The sequence below is a fragment of the Trichomycterus rosablanca genome, chromosome 18 (assembly GCF_030014385.1).
Source record: "Trichomycterus rosablanca isolate fTriRos1 chromosome 18, fTriRos1.hap1, whole genome shotgun sequence".
Classification (NCBI taxonomy): Eukaryota; Metazoa; Chordata; class Actinopteri; order Siluriformes; family Trichomycteridae; genus Trichomycterus; species Trichomycterus rosablanca.
This window is the reverse complement of record NC_086005.1, coordinates 2,683,694-2,705,666: the sequence shown is the minus strand read 5'-3', so window position 1 is coordinate 2,705,666 and position 21,973 is coordinate 2,683,694. Positions and strand designations below refer to the sequence as shown.

Genomic DNA, 21,973 nt, shown 5'->3' with positions numbered 1-21,973 from the left:
GAGGAACACATGGCACATAGCTGGACTCTCTGTGCGTATTACAGCTCTCGTTGAGAATCCACCGCAAGCTAGTGTAAAGAAGCAGCCAATGACTTTGCCCATTTAATTTTTTTTCTTTATTTTTGTCAGAAATCCCAGAGGAGGAGGCTCGATACTGGTCTAGTAAACTGGAGAGCATCAACTCCATGGGGATGCACGACGAGGTGAGTTTAAAATACACAAATGAGCCAAAACATGCTCTCAAAACAACTCTGACCCACTAAGACCTGCATTCCTCAAGACATCTGAATGAGTCAGTCCTGTGGGATCAGGTACCAGTACATTACCAGGTCGTCGTCTTGACTGTCGAGTTTTATGTTCCAGTTTTTTGCTTAAAAATCAGTTTGCAGTGACGTTTTTGCAGCACTTGTAGCCAAAGGTGTGTGGACATCTGTTAATAAGGTGGCTGAACATCCCAGTTTATCAATGAATCAAGATTTTGTACCCTGGCAGCATTTGTGAGGTCAGGCACTGATGTTGGGGGAGAAATGTACGCACTAATAATGTGTACTGGTTGTGTTATCAGTGGTGTTTGTGTTTCTGTTGTCAGTATCAGATGCAGGAGGATGAAATCAGACGCCCGTTACCCTTCGCTTCCTCTCAGTGCTGTAAGTACCTCATTTCTGAACAGCAGGTGGCGCCATGCACTCGATTATCTCAGCTCTCTCTCTCTCTCTCTCTCTCTCTCTCTCTCTCTCTCTCTCTCTCTCTCTCTCTCTCTCTCTCATCTGTGTATAACGTGTCGCTTCTGATTCACCAGGCAATTATTTTGGATGGGGAAGTTCAGCAAGTATGTAAGAATTATTTACCCTTATATTTCAGAGTACCCCCAAGTGTACCCCACATTACACACCTGAGTACACTCCTGAGTATACCCCAAAGTGTCCCCTCATTACATCCATGATTACACCCGATTATACACCTGAGTATACCCCCGAGTGTACCCTGATTATACCCCCCGATTATACCCCCTAAAATATTCCTGAGTATACCCCAGAATGTACCCTCATTATACTCTTGAGTTTACCCCAGAGTGTACCCCATTATACCCCTGATTCTGCCCCAAGAAATATGCCAGAGTATACCCCAAAATGTACCCTCATTATACTCATGAGTATACCCCAGAATGTACCCTCATTATACTCCTGAGTATACCCCAGAATGTACCCTCATTATACTCCTGAGTATACCCCAGAATGTACCCTCATTACACTCCTGAGTATACCCCAGAGTGTACCCCCATTATACCCCTGATTATGCCGCCAAAAATATTCCTGAGTATACCCCAGAATATATCCTCATTATACTCCTGAGTATACCCCAGAATGTACCCTCATTATACTCCTGAGTATACCCCAGAATGTACCCTCATTATACTCCTGAGTATACCCCAGAATGTACCCTCATTATACTCCTGAGTATACCCCAGAATGTACCCTCATTATACTCCTGAGTATACCCCAGAATGTACCCTCATTATACTCGTGAGTATACCCCAGAATGTACCCTCATTATACTCCTGAGTATACCCCAGAATGTACCCTCATTATACTCCTGAGTATACCCCAGAATGTACCCTCATTATACTCCTGAGTATACCCGAGAATATACCCTCATTATACTCCTGAATATACCCCAGAATGCACCCTCATTATACTCCTGATGATACCCCAGAGTGTACCCCCCATTATACCCCCGACTATACCCCAAAAAATATTCCTGAGTATATCCTGGAGTGTACCCCCATTATACCCATGATTCCCCCAGATTTTACCCTCAATTATACACCTGAGTATACCCCCCAAGTATACTCCTGAGCGTACCCCCATTAAACCTCAGATGATATTCCTGAGTATACCCTGAAGTGTACCCCCATTATACCCACGATTACCCCAGATTATACCCCCAGCTATACTCTAGATTGTACCTCCTAGTGTACCCTAGATTTTACTCTTGATTGTACCCCCGAGTGTACCTCCGATTATACCCCCGATTATAATCCTGAGTATTCCCGCAGATCCAGTCTAAAATCTTGTAATTAGGCTGTCTTGAGTTGGAGGCTGTTATAGATGCAAAGAGTGAGGCACTAAGGGCAACACTATATTGATGCCCATGGGTATAGAATAAAATGTCCATCAAGAGAAGGGTTTCCTCTGTCTGTTCGAATATCTGAGTCTCTTGATGTCTTTAAAAAAACGATTAAAAACCTTTTCCTTAAAACAAAAAAAAACACTTTGGTTCTAACAGGGTTTCAGCAGATTTGTGTTCTTGAGCTGTTGTCTACTTAAACTAGAGTAATGAAATGTTTGCTATGGAAGCACTTCTGTTAGTCGCTCTGGATAAGAGCAGCTGCTAAATGCCGAAAATGTAAATGTAAGCTCGTGGACAGATGTCCACATACTTTTGGCCAGTCAGTGTATGTTCAAGTCTGTTTATAAAAGACTATTTGTTACCCCCACAGCACTGGACGACCTGGACAGCGCGGTGGACGACCGGGACAGCGATTACAGGAGCGAGACGAGCAACAGTCTCCCCCCCAGATACCACAGCACAGCCCAGCCCAACTCCTCCCTACACCAGTACCCAGTGGGTCCACGTTTCCAGCTGCACGGAGACTCCTGCACGGACTCTGTACACAGTCTTGAGCTGGATTATAGGGACAATCATCCCAGCAGGTACAGTCCAAACACGGTAAAGCCAGTATAGAGAGAAGGGTTTGTTTCAAAGTCTTTCAAAACCTCCAAATATTACACATACACTGTATGGCCAAAAGTATTTGGACACCTGACCATGAGCTTGTTGGACCTCTATGTGATCTTAACAGCTAGAATAACAGCCGCTTTTCTGAGAAGACTTCTCACAAGATTTAAAGTATGTCTGTGGGAATTTGTGCCCATTTGGTCAAAAGTAGGCCGCATCTGTATGGCTGGACAAAAAAAGGCTTCAGTTGATGATCTAGTTCATTCCAAAACTGTAAAATAGAGCTTGCTTTGCTTTGTGTTTACAGGGGCACAGTCATGCTGGGACTGGAAAGGGCCTTCCCTAAACTGTTGCTGCAAAGTTGGAAGGCTGAAACACATGAATTCAAAAGTAAAAAGGAGTGTCCCAATACTTTGGTCCATATAGTGTATACTGTTAGCTCTCTTTCCTTACTGAATTTATCTCAGATATACTCTTATGTTCTTTAATCTTCTTTTCTAATTAATCTTAAGTTAATTTATTATTTCTTTCTTTTTCTTTCTTCTTCTTTTCTTCCCATTTCCCTTTTCATCCTTTATTTATCCGATAAAAGAGCCCTAAATGAGAGCGGGAGAGTTAGAATAATTCCTGTAGATTTAGCTGTGGGACTGGAGGACTGGGAGGCAAAATGCAAGCGGTGGGATAAAGGTTCTGTAAGCGACACCCTCGATCGAGAGGAAGCTGCTTGGGATACGGGAGAAAGTAGCATCGATAACGGCGTCCATATATCAACGAGCGCTCTGGGCTCCGCGATCGATCATTCGGCTCCGAAAGCAAAGCGCAGGACCTCATCGAGTCCTGCCTACCCAGAGGGGTATGACACCATCGATCGACGGCGGAGGAGAAAGTCTCAAGTGCCGGGAGGGCTTGTAAATACTGAAGCAGAACCTCCAGATGACATTTTTAATCCTGGTGTCGCTCTCCTTCGGCGCAAAAGAGGAGAGTTGGTACTGCGTCAAGTGGCCGGAATGGAGGAAGACGAAGAACAGACGACGGCGTGTCTAAAGCCGTACAAAAACGGTTTGTTCTACAAGACTAGAGTACGGACCAAAAACAAGCCGGAAAACTACGTAGCCTATCAGGACGAAGAAAATCCATCACGCAGGAGGAGTATGGACCTTAATTCTGAAGGATCAGATGAGATCCATGGATCAGAGGATGAGCTAGAAATGGAAATGACCTCCTTAACAGATGTGTTCCATCTTGGAGAAGCTTCAAGCTCTTCTTGTCACAGGTTTGGTTCACCTTGGAGTTATCATGACAAGCCTTATAAGAAGCCGTACTGGGACAAAATTGGAGGATGGACCCCAGAAGTCATGCTTTCCCCTGTGGAGGAACCAAGTGATGAGTATGTTGATCCTATGGATGAACTCCAGTGCTTGGTTGAAACCGTGTCAGAATATCTAGCTGAGAAAGAAGAGGAGATAAGCAAGTACAGTTCCCTGCCTAGAATGAGCAAATCAAGGCTGTCCTCCCAAGGTAGTGCCAGGACGGACTCTCTTAACGATGAACAAAGCGTCACGTCCAAAGACTTAAAGGAAGACAAACCTGCCGAGAGCAAGGTTGATAATCTGTCCGAACAGGAAACGTCAGCCGTGAAAACTGCAGTGAACTCGTTCTTCAGCTCGTTCTCTGATAAAGTCGGCACAGGTTCGAAGCAAACAAGATCAAACTCTGAAGAAACGAGAGCAGATCCTGCAGGTAGCTTTGGTCTGTCGAAAATGTTCTCCTTTATATCAAGGTCTCCAAGTCCAGCAGTTGCTGTGGTGTCTCCTACGCAGGAAGCTTCATCTGAAAGGATTCCAAAACCACAAGAGATGATCCAGCAGACGCCAAACCAAGGTGACAATACAACTCAAAAAATGAATGAATGCCAGCCATGCCAGCCTGTAAGTTCAACTTCAGGCAAGGTAAACCCTTTAAAAGAAGTCTCACAAGAAAATGGTAATCGCACAATCTCACGTTCTTCAGAAGACGTCCTGCTTGGTGAGAAGCAGAAGCTGCCAAGCTACCAGCCCGAGGCTCGGTCAGATTCCAGACTTGGACCTGATCCGACTCCTGCAAATGAAAAATCTGGAACTGCTACTTATGCAGATACCAAAACCGAATATACAGAGACTCCACCTCAATCGTTGAAGAGCAAACCCACCAAAGATTTGGCATTTTTCAGTCCTTTGAAGAAATCTTTTAGCTCTCTGATTTCACCAGTGCCTCCTGCTCCTCCTCACCATCAGACACAAACCGTTTGTCCTGTTTTCAGATTAGAAAAGGATACCAAAGAGGAAAAGTATGTGGACACCTCATTGACAATGAGAGTTCCTTCCGTTGCGTCAGGTAACGTGCCAGTCCACACGCCACAGAAACCAGAAAGTGGAATTTTATCAGGACTTTTAAGATTCGCCTCAGGTGATGATATCACTACAGCTTCCGTCAAAGGTGATTCTGCATCCAGTGCTTCCTCTGTGAACCCTGATAACTCCAGATCTCGGTCGCAAAACAATGCAAAACGTTTTGAATCGCAGCCTCGAGGTAACACAGAGACCGGTTGGTTTTCCAGTCTGTTCAAGACTGCGCCAAGTGAAAATGTGCCAGCAGCAGAGACAAAACCATCAACTGCGTCAAGCCAGGACAGTGTAAAGAGTAAACAACCAAACATTGTGATGACAGGCAATCAGCAGATGCATGACAGGCAACAAAACCCTCGTCCGGTTGCAACCCAAATCTCAAAACAGCCCACTCCTCAACCAGGACCTTCAGGCTTGTTTTCCAGTTTGTTTAAATCATCCTCATCTGAGGACACATCAAATTCTACAGCCGGTAAAGATCCATTTCTGCAAGGTTATTCATTCCCTGGTGTTATTAAAGCTGCTTCAACTGGTGATGTATCAGTAAGCACAAAACCAGATCAGCCAAGGATTCAAACGAAAAACCAACCTCAAACCTATGTACAAAATGTAACCCTTGATCAGCAAAGTGCCTCCAAGTCGTCTCAATCTGGGCTTCCATTGTCTGAACCTTTAAGACGTTCATCCACTAAAAATATACCACCAAAGGAGCCTACTCAGCCAGCACCCTCTGAGCAAGGAGGTGTTTTGTCAAGCCTATTCAAACTGGCTTTCAGTGACAATCTCTCAAACACTCAAGCTAATACCCCTCAACAACATGTACCAAGTACTAACCCCTCAGATCAACCTTTCGGGAAAAATATATGCAGACAGGATCAATCCCAAGAGTCGAAAACCTCAAGTGATCACTTGGTTGAGCAGACAAGCAAAGTAGGAGGTCCTGGGCAGGGTGAAAATGTGCCACAACAGGCACCCAAAGAAGGTGGACTTCTTTCTGGGCTGTTCAAACTTGCTTCTCTGAATAATGCATCTGCTACGCCTCAACAGGAAGATGCATCCAACAATCAGATGAACGTACAGAAACGTGGAAACATTTTAAGACAAAGTTCTTTGGAGAATAAATCTATTCCCAAACAAAAGACTCAAGAAGAAACCCAATCAAAGGTGTTGTCTGGCATTTTTGACAAGCTAACATCTTCACCAGAAGTTTCACCCCATAGCAAATTATCTCCATATGACCAGAAAGAACCTAATAAGGTTTCTTCTAAACATTTTCTGGGTAGGCATATGACTAAATCGCAAGCACAAGCAATCGATAAGGCTTTACAGCAGGACCAAACCTCTCCTGATCGACAAACATCTCAAGCAGCATGTTTGCCCAAACCAGAAGAACCTGGCTTGATCCCTAGCATTTTCAAGAGGACCTCAAATAAATCCACTTCAGGAACTAGCACAGACATGTTTGAAGAAACCAAGAGAATGCCTAAAAATTGTGGGGATGTTCTAAATAACATCCCTGTCTGTTGTAATGACAATCATTTGGACCTGAGGACGTCTGCTAGTTATGCAAGATCTCAGCAAAATCATACAGCCTACATTTCAAACAGCATGGATCATCTGCCTCGATTGTCAAGTTCTTCAAATTGTTTGTGTTCAACTCATGTTAAGAACATATCATACAGCACTGACAATCTTCATCCCTTTACTCATGGTCTTGCAGGGCAAGTATTGATGCCTCAGCAAGGTTTAGGGCAGAGCTTCACTGCTTTACATGATGACCCACAACACTATGTCGGCCAAAACTCATATTTTGAACCTGAATATGGATTCAATTACTCTTCTGTTAAATCTCTTCTGGATAAACAGTCGCTTGGGTGCTATCCCAGGGAATCTAGTGATTATTCAGCTTTAGAACCATTGCATGGATTTTCCCAGTCCTTGTGCAACATAGATGTGGACGGAAACCAGCAGTTTTATGTGCCACAGCCCTGGATTTCACTGAACGGCAGCCAGGAACTGAGCATTGGGCAGCAAGAATGCCACATGGGGTTGGCCAGGAGCAGCCAGAACAACTTGGACCTGATCAGCAGTGTTGGCACTTGCATCGAACAGGAAGGTGTTTTAAATCTGAGCAAATGGGGTAATAAATACAGCAGTTACCAGTCCTTCAGTGAAGATAGCTGCTTCAGCTTGAATAGCGTTTGCTATCATGAACGATATTATGAAGAAAATCCACAGAATTTGTCTTACTCTGGGAACAAGGACTACATTATGGGAACATCTGGAGATTTTGGTGGTAATGAAAGCTACTCGGTCTACCACGACAGTTGGAACAATGCATATCCTTCAACAATATACACAGACACAGAAGACTATGGGTATTTTGAAGAATCTGAGTGGTACCAACAATGGCTCTCGCTTCTAGAGCAAGGTATGTGGTGGCCAGCTGATGATGGAGATTGTGGCTACTATGTATACTCTGATTATGAGTATATCTACGCCCTGCTGACAGATGGTTCTGGCCAGTACGTCTATGCATGTGCTCCGGAAGAGGAATTATGGGAAAACAGGCTTATGGCTGACGACTACCCTATGGCTTTGCTCCATAATGAGATGGTTATGGTGTGTGGTTTTAAAATTCCTCTCAACAACGAAGACGAGCTCCTCTGGCTTCCAGGAAACCATCAGAATGAGGGTCATCTTTTAAACGCACCTCTCGACCTTTCCGACGCTTATGAAAAAGGCAACGAAGTAATGAATCTAAACCTGGAACGTTTCTCTCAGATATTCGAGAGCTCCATTCTTGCCCCAAACCAGCAGGCTATGGATTTTTCATCGTATCGTTTAAACAAGGTTAGAGTAAACACAAGACAAGAACTCTTTAATGGTTTTGCCTACCAAGATCCCAGACTTGAAGTTCTTGATCTCACAATTAATGGAGCTAATTGTGGCCAATCAAGTCGTAATAGCAAAGAAATGAAAGATCTTCTTTCTCAGAAAGTCTGCATTACTTCGTCTTCCACTTCACCACAGTCATCAGATCACAGTGTTTATACTTGTTACCAGCCTCGCCAGAGACGCCGCTCATCAACCGGAATGCAAGTTAAACATATAGATGACACCTCAGAGGAGGAATGGCGAAAGCATGTTAGGACTGAAGATGAACAGTCAAAAAGGCTTATCAAGAAGTTACCCTCGTTCCTGTCTTCTCTTGCCAAAGGAAGTCATGAATCTAAACCAGATAGAAATCAAACTCTCTCTTCAGATGCTACAGATGCTAAATCTGTAGCCCAGAAGAAGCTGCAGACCAAAAGCAATCATTCAAAAGGTCTCCAAAGGCAAAGTTTGAAGATTGTAAAGGATGATGCTTCTCCCTCTGTAACCCAACCACAACACACTGATCAGCAGACATCTGCTCATGTAGTGTCATCTAGAATCTTGCCGGAAACACCTACAGCACCCTCACAATCATCTGCAAGTTCTCAAGGTGCAACCCTGAAGCCTAAACTAGCAAGACAAGCCACAGTGTCTCAGCAATCGTCGATTACTCTTACATCTCAATCTGAAGTTCCTGCAAACTTAGCATGTGTAACCACGGAATTTCCTCCTTCTGTAGATGCACAGAAGCAACCTCAGACCTCTCAACAAGGAGGCTTTTTAAGTTTTTTTAAGACCACTGTAGGGATAGAGGAGCCGAATCAAGAGCCTGTCGAACGTTCTCAAGTTTTATCAAACTTGACTCAATCAGAGAAAAACAAATCTGTATCAGGTGGCAGTAACGATTTAAAGGCAAACAAGGGAATCACCAGTTTTTTGGGATCAATAGGAGACTTGGTAAATGTGGAACCTGCTTCTGCTCAGTTGTCACCAAAGAAGAACTCTTTACCACAGACCTTTGTACAACATCAACAACTTGACGGTGATACGAGAAAGGAGTCAAAGCCTGAAACGATTCCGACACACCTGACTCAAAGTAAATTTCGTCATGGAAATATTTCAGGTATTGCTAAAGCATTAGACGTTTCTCAGGAGGAACCTGTCAAGAGGGCATCCCAAATATGTTCCCCTAATTCTACTGGAGATTCACAAGCCATGCCGCCATCTGAGCAGAGTAAATCAGAGAATGTTAAGAAATCAACAAGCAGCCTTTTTAGTTTCTCTATTGGAGATATACTTTCTGGGAGCACATCAAACAAAGATGAGTCTCCAGGTAAAAGCATCTTGTCGATCTTCAGTGATTCTGGTGCGCAACAGGAGCCATCCCAGATAGGATCAGCTTCCCAGTCTGAAGCAAAGAGTGGACCTGCCAAAAACACATCAGGGAACAGAATTTTGTCCTTATTTGGTTCCAGCACAGAGCAAAGTGCATCTCTAAATCAAGCTCCTGGAATTACACCTACAAAAGAGACCTTAGGTACAGGTCTACTTTCCATGTTCAGTGATGCTACTCAACAAGCTGGATCATCAAGTAAGACCCCAAATTTAGGACTAGGACCATTAAATGAATCACCAGGCAGTCCTTCACAAAGCAAGCCGATCACTCAGGCGTCTAGTAGTAAAACTGCACACCAACACCCTCCACCGCAGACAGGATCTATCTTTGGAGGAATCTTGGGTGGTTTTTCCACCTCTAATGACAGTTCAGGTAAAGGCCTGTTTTCTGTGTTTGGAGGATCTAGTCCACAACCACCAGTAAGTCCTCAACCAGCAACTGAGCCAGCTCCAGTTACTCCAATTCAAAGAAATAATTTATCCAAAGATTTAGGAATGAATGATTCCTTTGGTGGGTCCAGTCCTCAAATAACTGAAACACAGTCTAACACCGATGCTGGACGTAATTCTCAAGAATCGGTTCCTCGACAGGAGCAACTTGCAAAAGGTCTGGCCTCGATGTTCAGCAGTCCCAGTTCACAGCAGAATACACCTCAAGCTACGTCCATCCTGGGTGGAATTTTGTCAGGCTCCGGTGGAAATGAGGGTACAGTGAAGGGATTATTTTCAGTGTTTGGTAGACAGAATACCCAACCAAACGTGCCAACCAGGCCTCAAGATCAAGCAAATGCAAAGATTGACCCGCATACAAAGACTACAAAGGCTGACCAGCTGACCACACCAGTTAAAAGTGCTCATGTCCCAGAAGTTCTACCAGAACCAAATAGTATTTATTTTACTTTGCCTGAAAGTAAAGAGCTTCAAAAGACAGGTCAGTCTCAACTCTCAACACTTGTTGGTTCAACACCTTCCAGTACATCAGACTCCAAGGACATTTCTAATGAAGGGTTGGTCTCAAATCTTAGTGGAGCTAGCACTCTGGAAGCTTTACCTTCCACTGCAATTGTCTCTGCTGCCCCCAAAGATTCTACCCCAGTTCTTGAAACGAGTTCTAAACCCTCTGAATCACCAACGTTACACACCTCACCAGTGATCTCCGCCCCAGAGGTTACTTCACAAAAAGCTGCATCAAGTTTATCAACGTTCAGTGGGACCAGTTCTGCGAGTGCAACCCCTCAAACTGAATCTGGTATACTTGGTGGAATTTTTTCTGGCACCACAGGACCCAAGGAAACACCAGGCAAGGGTTTGTTTTCCATGTTTTCTATCCCTAGTCTACAGACTGATTCAAGAGCAGAGTCTAAAATCCCAGGAATCCCAGGGTCTTCACCCTCCAAAGAGTTACCAGGGAAGAACTTGTTTTCCATGTTAGATGGGACAGGTTCACCACAGCCCCAAACGTCACCATCTTCATTATTTGGTGGTATTCTTTCTCGTGGTATTTCTGCTAAAGATGTTCCTGGAAAAGGTTTGCTATCTATGTTCAGTAGTTCCAGTCCAGAACCTGCACCAAGCCAGGCAGCAGCAACAGCCAAACCAACCAAACAGGCTGCAAAAGATATTGAACCAAAATCTGAAGAACTTAGCCTCCCAATTGTGACATTCTCTGTCGAAAAGAAGGTTGAGCTACCAAAATGTCCGGATATGAGTGAGTCTGAAGCAGATCATGAAACAGCTGAAACAGCTACCACTACTCCATGTGACGCAACTCAAAAAGTAGAAGATGAAAATGGAACTGTAGTTGGAACGGACAAACCAAAACAACTTGAGAACATTTCTCAGCCCACTACTGAAGCCGAGGGATTAACTGTAGATGGAAAAGATGCTCATGCTTCATCTGGAGAACCTGCTAGTAATACAGGGTTCTGTTTGGAACCAGAATATGAGATTCATTCCCAGTCTAAACTGGAAAACATGACGACTACACAATCTGTAACTGCTGGCACAGAAAACCAACAACATTCTCCTGCAGCTGAAAAGTCTGTTTTTGACTCGTCAGCAGAAGTGGTCTCTGGTTTCATGTCTAGGATGTTCTCTGGTTCCAGTGGACCAACCAGAGCATCAGGTCTTCATTTACCTCAGACACAGTCTTCCTCAGGGTCTCCATCACAGCAGATAACTTCACTCTTTGCCCTCACAAGTAGCTTCTCATCAGATTCTCGGAAAACAGCTGACCTCTTTAACATCTTCAAGTCTTCGGAAACGACAGAATCGACAACATCTACATTCCCAAGTGAACTCTCAGTCAAAGACCAAACAACTGCTGATGAGCAGTTTGGTTCAGCTCAGCTGTCTTTAGAGAAGTTGGAAGAAGGTGTAGTTAATAGTTCAGAACTGGAAGCCGTGAACTCACCTGAAGTTACCTCAGATAGGCTTGATGATGAAGACACTGAAGGTACAGTTATAAATGAGAAACCTGTTCTCATTGTTGAAGAGCCTGAAGATAAAGTGCTGGACCAGTCAGGACTCCCTCAACCACCCACAACTTCAGAACCATCCCAATCCATGTTTAGCATGGCTGGTTTGTCACCACCAAAGTTTGGATTCATAACAGGATCTGAAGATGCCAAAAAGTCCTTAGGTTCTTTGTTCTCATCATCACCTAGCATACCGAAAGGTGTACCAGCAAATTCGCAAACAGACGGTGGACTTTTGTCAGGATTCAAGTCTTTCTCAGCAGGTTTGTTTCATGAAGAGGAGTCAGTTTCATCCAAGAATGAACCAACAGCTTCTTTGTTTGAAGCGAAATTGGGTTTCTTGTGGCAGAAAGATGCTCCTGCATCTCCCAAACAGCAGACTTCGCTTGTCGTTACAACTCAACCACAACCCCAAAAGGTGGAGCCCATCTACACAGGAGGTAGTGAAGTTCTAGAGGAACTTGTGGTAGATTTGGAGAGCACTGAAGCAGAGGTTAAAAACAAAGATGCTGAACAAGATTTGAATAAAGATTCTTCACCTAACATAGCTTGTCCATCCCAAAAAGAGCAGGATACCGAGATCCAGCCCACACCCCCTGCAGCGCTCTCTGGATTACAGCAGGAACACCAGGAGCTTTTGGGTGCAAAAAGGCTAGTAGCATCATAAATCTGTTCAACAATTTATGATGGCTTAAGCATTAGCAAATTCATTTGAAAAGCCCCTTTATTGTGATTTGTGGAATATTTACATGTAATATTTTAACAGTTGTTGTGTCAGTGTCTGTACTCTAGTACAGCGGTCCCCAACCTTTTTCGTACCACAGACCGGTTTCATATAAGATATAATTTTACGGACCGGGAATTTAAAATAGAGTAACTGTACTACTCACAAATGAGTTTTTATTTCACTGCAGCAAGTCTCTGCTCCCACCTAGGGGTGATTGGAGACAATAACACCCGTAAGAAAGTAGTGTTTTCATTACTGATCAGTACCAGTCTGTGGCCCGGTGGTTGGGGACCACTGCTCTAGTCACTAGTTTATTAGGTACATCAATTATCACAATAGTGTTAGTGCTGCTTCAACATCAGCTATGTGATATTTAATCTGGGGTCCTATGCTGATCTCTTTCCATTGATCTAGTGTGTAAAGCAGGGGTGTTAAAATTAAGGTTTGAGATTTGAACTTGCAAGCTCAAAATGTCATCACTGGTGGGCTAGCATGTGCTGCACCACCCGAGCGCCTTAGAGTTAGATTATTTTTTACCTACGAATATAACAGTGCCAATAAGTCCGGTATTAGTTTCTTTTCATATTTATTTGTACATATAGACCTGCATTCAAGATTTCACTACCGTTCAGCCATGCCATTACTGTCCATAAAATACGGTAAATATGGTATTTTAACATACAGTAAATTACACTACCCACAACCACTGGGATCCAGGGTTCAAATCCCTAGCGGTGCTATCGGCTAGTCAGGCATCTCCATACAGACATGATTGGCTATAACTGAGGTGGTGAAATGAACTTCCCCTGCAGTCTTCAAAACAGTAAAGACCTTCTAAATTCTTCTACCTGTACTTTGGTTCTAAAATGCCACCCAAGGAGGACGGAGGTCACTGCTGAGTCTGGTTCCTCTCAGGGTTTCTTCCTGTAATTTTAACAGAGTCGTCCTTGGCTTGCTTAACCGTGGTTTTTGGTCTGTTGGTCCTGGATGCTGTGACGTTGCTTTGAGACGATGCCTGTTGTAAAAAGGCGCTATACAAATAAATTTGACTTGATTTGACTAACAGTGTTTCAGCATATGTGCGTTCTTAGACCATTGTCTCTTTGTATTAGAGCAAGGAGGTCCTGGGTTCGATCCCCAGGTTGGGCGGTCCAGGTCCTTTCTGTGTGGAGTTTACGGGTGTGTTCGAAAACCTACATAGAGCTCTCTACATACGTCGATGCATTTTACGTCATCCTGTGCACGCTCCCGAGAAGGAGGCTATTAGAAATCCTAGATGCCCACTAGTATTATGTTCACTGGTGAGGTATCCTAATATTTCAATGCTATTTTGACTCAAGAACGAGGGAGCATCCGATGCTGCCTTAGCGGTGAAGGCAATCCCAGCATTCAATGCGGCACAACTTTTCAAATGTTTGAAATGTAAATAAATTATTATTGATTTTTAATTTGTATGAACTTGCACAAGTGTTTTTATTTGCCAATTCGGGCTTGTCAGCAAATTTAACCGTTTTAGGTACACGGAGGGAGATGTTAGTCGACATGCTAGCGCATTGTGCAACCTCATCCCATTAGTTTGAATGGAATGAGGCTAACTGTGTTAGCTTAGTTAGCAAAAACGGATGTTATCGCTGTCTGAGTAGCGTGTTCAAATAACCTACCTTAAAAGTCGATGACTTATTAGAATCCTCTCTACTAAGGCAGCTGCCTATGTAGGCAGTAAGACAGCAAGGCAGCTCACTAGGTTTTCAAACACACCCTACACGTTCTCCCCATGTCCTCCGGGGCTCCGGTTTTCTCCCGCAGACCTAAGACGTTTTCTGACATGAATGTAACCAAAGTGTAAAACATGAAGTTAAAATCCAAACAAACAAACTCTGATCAGAGTAAGGAAATGTTTACTGAGGAAGCTCGTCTGTAAGTCTCTCTGGAAAAGAGCCTCTGCTGAATGCTGTAAATGTAAATATGGGAACTCTATAGACACAAGTCTGAATTACTATTGTGTTTACAGTTACTTACATATTTCACACAAGTTTTCTGCTGGTTCTGGTGCCCTGGTCATTTGTTTGACACCCCTGGTGGTAGAAGGTAGCTGACCAATCATATCAAGTCCCGGCAGCATCTATATGGTTGGTGTACCTAATAAACTGGCTAGTTAGTTAGTGAAGTACAGAATAGTACAGAATGACCGCTGCGTGATCAACTCCGTCCCGTGTAGTTGTGTTTGTGTGTTACAGCGCCCTCACATCCCGTCCTGTATTTAAATACTGATCATTTTAGAAGCTTACGGTTCTGTGTTTTTCTCTCCCCACATCAGTCCTGCAAACAGCAGCAGATTCGGATCTTCTGGAAATCTGAGTCAAGTCAGTTCTCCTCTCAGTGAAACGGGTCAGGAGAGCGGTCCAGGATCAGAGCTCAAGGAGTCCTATCATTCGTTCCACAGTACAGGGTATCGGCCAGCCGTGAATGGACACCATACGGCCAACGGACACGCCGCCAGGGGGGAGCAGGAGGGGCCGAATGCTTTCCAGGAGACAAACAGGAGCGGGAGCGGTACTCAAAAACAGGACAGTGCTTCCATCGTGGAGAAGAGGCCGGAGAAATCATTAAAAAGGTAAAATGTGTTTTATCTTGTCGTGTCAGGGTGGGTTTTTATTCTACAAATAAAAAAAATGGTTCTCTCAGTCTACCGCTTTTGCACTGACTGTGTCGTCGTTTCCTATGGAGAATGCAGCATTGGGCTCTCGATTTTTGCGCTTGCTACAGTGTTCAAAGTTCACCTGATTGACTCAGTTTGTCGTGGACAGTGATGGCATAGTTACCTTTAAAAAGTAACTTAGTTACTTTATTGATGACTTGATTTAAAAAGTAACTTAATTACTTTATTGATGACTTGATTTAAAAAGTAACTTAATTACTTTATTGATGACTTGATTTTAAAAGTAACTTAGTTACTTTATGGATTACTTGATTTTAAAAGTAACTTAGTTAGATTACAAGTTACTTTATTAGTTACATTCAGCAGCTGCCTTAATGCAACTGGAGCTGCGTAGGCGATTGAAGCGGAATAAGACACAAGAAAGATGCGGAAAACAGAGAGTCCTCTGTTCACAAGTGTAAGTAAGATAAATAAAATACAATTTTTAAAGACAAATAGACGATAAATATCCAAAATTTTGGCGAGTGGGGTTTGTAATGAGTCTGTAACTATGGTGATATTACGTCATCACGTCCCCACGTGTAGTACGTAGCGGTGTTGTGTGCATACTGCACACTTCTGTACTGAAAGTATGGACTTCTTTACCGGCCGAGTAGTGCATACTTCCTCCAATCTAGTGCATACTCTGTAAGTATGCGATTTCGGACGCAGCTCGTGACTTAATTGTCGCATAGGCCAGACGTCACTCTCCGAGACGCAAAAATAGTAACGCACAGTAACTTGGATAAGTAACTTTAATCTGATTACTGGATTGGAAATAGTAACTCGTTAGATTACTTGTTAATGAAAAATGTACTAAGTAACGTGTTACTGACATCAGTGGTCGCGGACCTTTTCAAAGCTCCTCCAATGAGACGAACTGTTTGATACGAGGCGGTAAAAGCGACTCAGGCCGTACAAACAAAACTTAACGTGACGTATTGTAGTAAAACAGCGAGTGAGGAATTTGATTAGTGGAGGAACTTATGAGCAGTAATAATGAAGAGAAGTTTACTGCTCCTGTCTCCTTCTTTTACTACATTAAACCACGGTAAGCTTTATTTTTAGACTCTGGGAGAAGCTGATTCTGATTCTCATAATTTCTCAGAAGCTCGAGCTGTAACACAAGTTTAAAAGTGAAACAGGGAGAAAAATCCAGATAAACACAGATACACGTGGAGCTGTAACCCTGGATCTGACGCTTACTCCACACTGATGCAGACTCGTCTCATATTCACACGTTTTATCTCATCGCTCAAGCCGAGAGCTGAACAAACGATTGGCAATTTGTGCACGCGCTCGCGGTTTTGCCACTTCTCATGTGAACGCACTTTAAGCTTGTGAATGATAAAAGGGTGTGAAAAAGGACACGTTTATTTGCTGACAATAACATCTAGTCAACATAGAAAGAAGGGGGCATTGTTTGCTCAAAAAATAAACAAATGCTGACAAACGTGCACTCAAACATAGGACATCATTGTGTCAGCTTGATGCCAAATAATTGTGGTAAAAAAGTGTATGCAATTGAATCATGTGTTGTGTGTCTTTAATTTTTATATTTTATATTTTTTTCCCAGTTTAGCAGATGAAGGACCGATCTCTCCATCTCGAGTGCGCTGGTTAAAAGCCATCAATAAAGTGAGAGTTCAGCTTCAGGAGGTACAGTAGGGAGCTCATACCCTTCATCTCCTCTGTCTAATCCTGTTCCTCCTGGACCTTCTTTAGTTCAAATCCCTCTGTAGCTCTTTTCTTTCTGTTATTCTATCCCTACTACCTACATCTCAGTTATATTTACAGCTAAGCAGAGGGTTCGGTACGTATGATCCACATTTATAGATCAGACTCACTCATTATCATGTGTTTGATTGGTTGAGTTTCACCACGCTGTTTGAATGGTACGTCTTTAAACCATGTATGAGTTGTGGTGGAGGATATGATGTGTGTATGATGTTATAATACAGGTATTTGATGGTACTTGACGTGATTATTCCTCACTGATAAACTAACAGCTCGTAAAAGGTCATTAACCGTCACACTGTATGATATTATTCCAAAATAACATTTCTGATATGAAATGACCACGTACGGTATCATGTGTTCTCAGCGTCACGTTATACTGTAGGATCGACGTAAATTTCAAAAACACACTGGTGTGATCTGCATCGTATAGGGTGAAGAATAAAAGTTTGCAGCCACCCGTGACTGACTGAAAAAGGAAAACCAGCATGTTTATTTTGTGCTTTATGACTTTATATGTTTTCTCTTTGACTTCCTTTTTCCTAATTTTTTTCTGTGGTTTTCTTTTTTTCTCTATATGATTCTTTCTTTTTTATTCTGTATATGATTCTTTTTCTCTCTGTATATGATTCTTTCTTTTTTATTCTGTATATGATTCTTTTTCTCTCTGTATATGATTCTTTCTTTTTTATTCTGTATATGATTCTTTTTCTCTCTGTGTGTATATGATTCTTTTTCTCTCTCTGTGTATATGATTCTTTTTCTCTCTCTGTGTATATGATTCTTTTTCTCTCTCTGTATATGATTCTTTCTTTTTTATTCTGTATATGATTCTTTTTCTCTCTGTGTGTATGATTCTTTTTCTCTCTGTGTGTAATTCTTTTTCTCTGTATATGATTCTTTTTCTCTCTGTGTGTAATTCTTTTTCTCTCTGTGTATATGATTCTTTTTCTCTCTGTGTATGATTTTTTTTCTCTCTGTGTATATGATTCTTTTTCTCTCTGTGTATGATTCTTTTTCTCTCTGTGTGTATGATTCTTTTTCTCTGTATATGATTCTTTTTCTCTCTGTGTGTAATTCTTTTTCTCTCTGTGTGTATGATTCTTTTTCTCTCTGTGTATGATTTTTTTTCTCTCTGTGTATATGATTCTTTTTCTCTCTGTGTATGATTTTTTTTCTCTGTAAGATTCTTTTCTTTCTGTATGATTCTTTTCTCTGTATATGATTCTTTCTTTTCTCTCTATTTAATTCATTCTTTTTTCTGTGATTTGTTTCATTCTTTCTATGATTCTTTTTTTTCATGATGTGATACTTGATTATGTTCTTTGCTTTCTGTAAGATTCTTTCTTTTCTTTTCTTATGATTTCTTCTTTTTCTCTCTGTGTGATTATTTTCTGTGTATGATTCTTTCTGCTCTGTCTGTGATTCTTTGTCTTCTCTGCATGATTCTTTTTTTACTGTTTATTCTTACTTTTATTACTATTTACTACTCTCTTTTTCTGTATATTTTTTATTTATACTGTATATGATTGTTTCTTTACTTTGAGTTCTTCTCTCCATATGATTCTTTTTCTTTCTCTATGATTCTTTTCTTTGAGTTCTTCTCTCTGATTCTTTTCTCTGTTCATGATTCTTTCTCTCCTCTCTATTTGATTTATTCTTTTCTTTGTCTAATTTTTCTTTTGTTCTTTGCATGTGGTTCTCTATGTGATTCTTTCTTTTCTGTGTATGATTCTTTTCTTTCTGTATGATTATTTTTTATGATTCTTTTTCTCTCTGATTCTTTCCTCTCTGTAAGATTATTTCTTTTCTCTCTATTTAACTCATTATTTTTCTCTCTGTATGATTTGTTTCATTCTTTCTACGTTTTGTCTCTTTGTGATTCTTTTCTCTGTGTGATTCTTTCTCTCCTCTCTATTTGATTCATTCCTTTCTCTTTGTTTGATTCTTTTTCTTTCTGTTTGATTCTTTTCTCTGTGTGTGATTCCTTTCTGTGTGTATGATTCTTTGTTCTTTCTCTGTATTTTTTTCTTTATTCTCTCTCTACGATTTTGTTTCTTATGTTCATGATTCCTTTCTCTGTGTATAATCCTTTATATGATTCTTTTCTCTCTGTATGATTCTTTCTTTTCTTTCGCTCTGTGTGTGATTCTCTTTCCTCTTTTTTTCTTTGTATTTCTCCTGACAGCCTATAATTGTGAGATTTGTGCCTCTGCGTTTCTGTGTGGCTGAACTGATCGTATGTGTGATTCATTGAGGCTTAAATTAAACCCGAACTGCCTGAGCTGGGCTGAGCAGAGTGCACACACACACACACACACACACACACACACACACACACACACACACACACAGTGTTTTTAAACCAACATTCATGTTTCCTTCGATACAGTAAAATGCTTCAGTACAGTCTGCAGATAACCAGCACCAATCATGATGCTACCACCTTCATACACTATATAGACAAAAGTATTGGGACATGTGACCATGAGCTTGTTGGACATTTCAGTCCAAAATCGTTGAAGTGGGTCTATAATCAATCCACTCTAGAAATCCATCAAATAACCAAATAAAAACTGGACAGCGCTCGTTACTTCTGGCTGTATTAATGCGTATGAAGCCGAGCGCTGAACGAACGTAACTCAGTTAATGCTAATGAAGTTTTCTCGTGCCGCGGCCCTGACTCGAGCCTCCATTACGGTGATTGCCTGTGCAAGTGGCAGCGGAGATGCCAGCGTAAACGCCTAGTAATTGAATAGAGTGGAAGTGAAAAAGAAGCACGGCTTGGGTGCGGGGGTATATACGTTCCGGTGCCGTGAGGGACATGGGAAAGCACTCAGGGTGCGTCTTGGCTGCTGTTAAAAATCGAAGGGAAAATTCATCGTGAATCATTCCAGCAGTGTAACGTCTTACTGCCATGATACGTCTGTGTGAGTGAACTGAAGACGAAGCAGCGTGGTACAGCGACTATTCTATTATTATTTATTGTTTATTTTTATTAATTATGAGTCTATCCTGAAAACACTAAGCTTAGAACAGTCACGTGCCTGTGTTCTTTCATTATCATGATCTGTTTCTTTCATTATCACAACTGTTCTTTCAGTTTAGTCATATCCAATTACCCGAACGTATTTCACTTCTACTGCTTCTGGATGGGTCACCACTTGTCCGATTGATAGCCCAAAGCTGTACCCACTAGTCTACCACTGCCCCCACAGGCCGCTGTGCCAACTGAGCGCCCGGAGTATATTTTGGATTGTCTTTTTTTTCCATTAATTCATTCATTGCCTGTTTAACCACCGCTTTATCCTGGTCAGGGTCGCGGTGGGTGCAGTTCACTGGGCGAAAGGTAGAAAACACCTTTGACAGGTCGACAGTTCATCACAGAGCAAACACACACCCAGACAGTCACAGCTAGGGTAATTTAGTATCTCCAATTAACCTGACTGCACGTCTTTGTACTGTGGGAGGAAACCCACACAGACACAGGGAGAACATGCAAACTCCAGAGAAAGGACCCAGATTGCTCTACCTGGGAATCAAACCTAGCCTGCTACCCACTGTACCGTGTGTTTTATATATATATATTTATAAACCTTTAGGTTTTAAACCTAACTGTTGGGTCTCCTTTGTCTTTGTGGTTTTCCTCCGGGAGGAAACTTGTGACCTGATTAGTCCTGTGTAACCAATAATAACTGTAGGTTCTGCTTTACTTTTAATATATATTTAAATAATGTGGCATATAAAATAAATGGAGGAGTCAGAAAGGAGCGAATACTTTTCCCCGAGCTTTTAATGATGGTGAATTTGCCTTGGCATTTCATCTCTGTGCGTCTCCGGAGGACAGAGAGAGGGAGGTCCGTGGGAGTGGCGAGGTTGTCCGAGGACGTGCCTCTCCGACGTTAGAGCGCGCGGACTCTCGGCTGAACGCTCGACCGTACGTTCGTACTGCTTCTCCTCCACCATGCTCCAGTTCGTACTTCTGCTGGTGGATTTTATCTGGAGGGGGTTGTTGGTTGTTACTCACTCGTGAGGCTGTGCTGGGTGGGACGGTCTCCTCAACCTAGGTAAGAAAAGTGGTTTTATTTTGTAATATTTAATTTCTGCTTCACATGTTCCTTTCTCATCCAACTGTTGAAGGGTTGCCAGTTTTGTTCTAGAGATCTGTGGATTTGTGGAGATTGCAGGCAGTTGTTATTTATTTTACGTGAAAACGACCCAACAAATGAACCCAAGAAAATGATTTAAGATTAATTAGACGGGTCAGATTTTCATCCAGAGTGGAAGTGATTGATTACAGCGGCGTCAATAACCAGTAAACTAATTAAAACTTTGACCGAATACATTCGAGCCATTGAGTTTTAAGGGTCTTGCTTAGGTGCAACAGTGGCAACTTGGAGGTGGTGGGGCTTGAACCAGCAACCTTCTGATTACGAGTCATCTATCTTTACCTCTGTCCTTTTCACTGTTTTGTCCAAGGGTTCACAAACTTTTAAAACTAAAGACAGCCCGCTGACCAGATGATTTTTGGGTAGTTGACCCTTCTCAGGCTGGGTCGGAGTGTATTAGGTGCAGCAGTGTTGTTGGGACCTAAAATATAAACCCATCAGCATCCTGTGATCAGATCAGCCTTCCTAGGGTAACACACATCGTGCTCAGGTCTCTTAACTGTACACCTATAACCAGAGTTAACAGGGTGTGTGTTCCTAATAAAGAGACCAGAATGCATATTTTAAAATCCCAACAACACTGCTGCACCTGGTGCACTCATACCGGAACAACACACACTACCATGGTATTACTGTGACACTGCTGAGAATGGTCTACCACCCAAAAATCGGGGGTAAGTGGGGGTCCTACAGGGGTGCTGACAGAGTGTACATTTGCAACAACAGTCAGTAATTGTATACTCACAAAGTAGTATATAACACAGTAGTCA

At 42.2% G+C, this 21,973-nt stretch overlaps 1 protein-coding gene across 1 annotated transcript in view; it reads left to right on the top strand.

The window, feature by feature from the left end:
- The window catches only part of unc13bb (unc-13 homolog Bb (C. elegans)), a 79,167-nt gene that overhangs the window by 22,124 nt on the left and 35,070 nt on the right, over positions 1-21,973 (top strand). Inside the window, exons 6-14 of the mRNA XM_063014698.1 lie at positions 130-203; positions 590-647; positions 2,501-2,714; positions 3,332-4,620; positions 4,750-4,804; positions 7,010-7,976; positions 12,222-12,523; positions 14,917-15,213; positions 16,875-16,956. Of these exons, the coding sequence (XP_062870768.1) occupies positions 130-203; positions 590-647; positions 2,501-2,714; positions 3,332-4,620; positions 4,750-4,804; positions 7,010-7,976; positions 12,222-12,523; positions 14,917-15,213; positions 16,875-16,956 (3,338 nt within the window). The remainder of the gene's footprint in view (positions 1-129; positions 204-589; positions 648-2,500; positions 2,715-3,331; positions 4,621-4,749; positions 4,805-7,009; positions 7,977-12,221; positions 12,524-14,916; positions 15,214-16,874; positions 16,957-21,973) is intronic.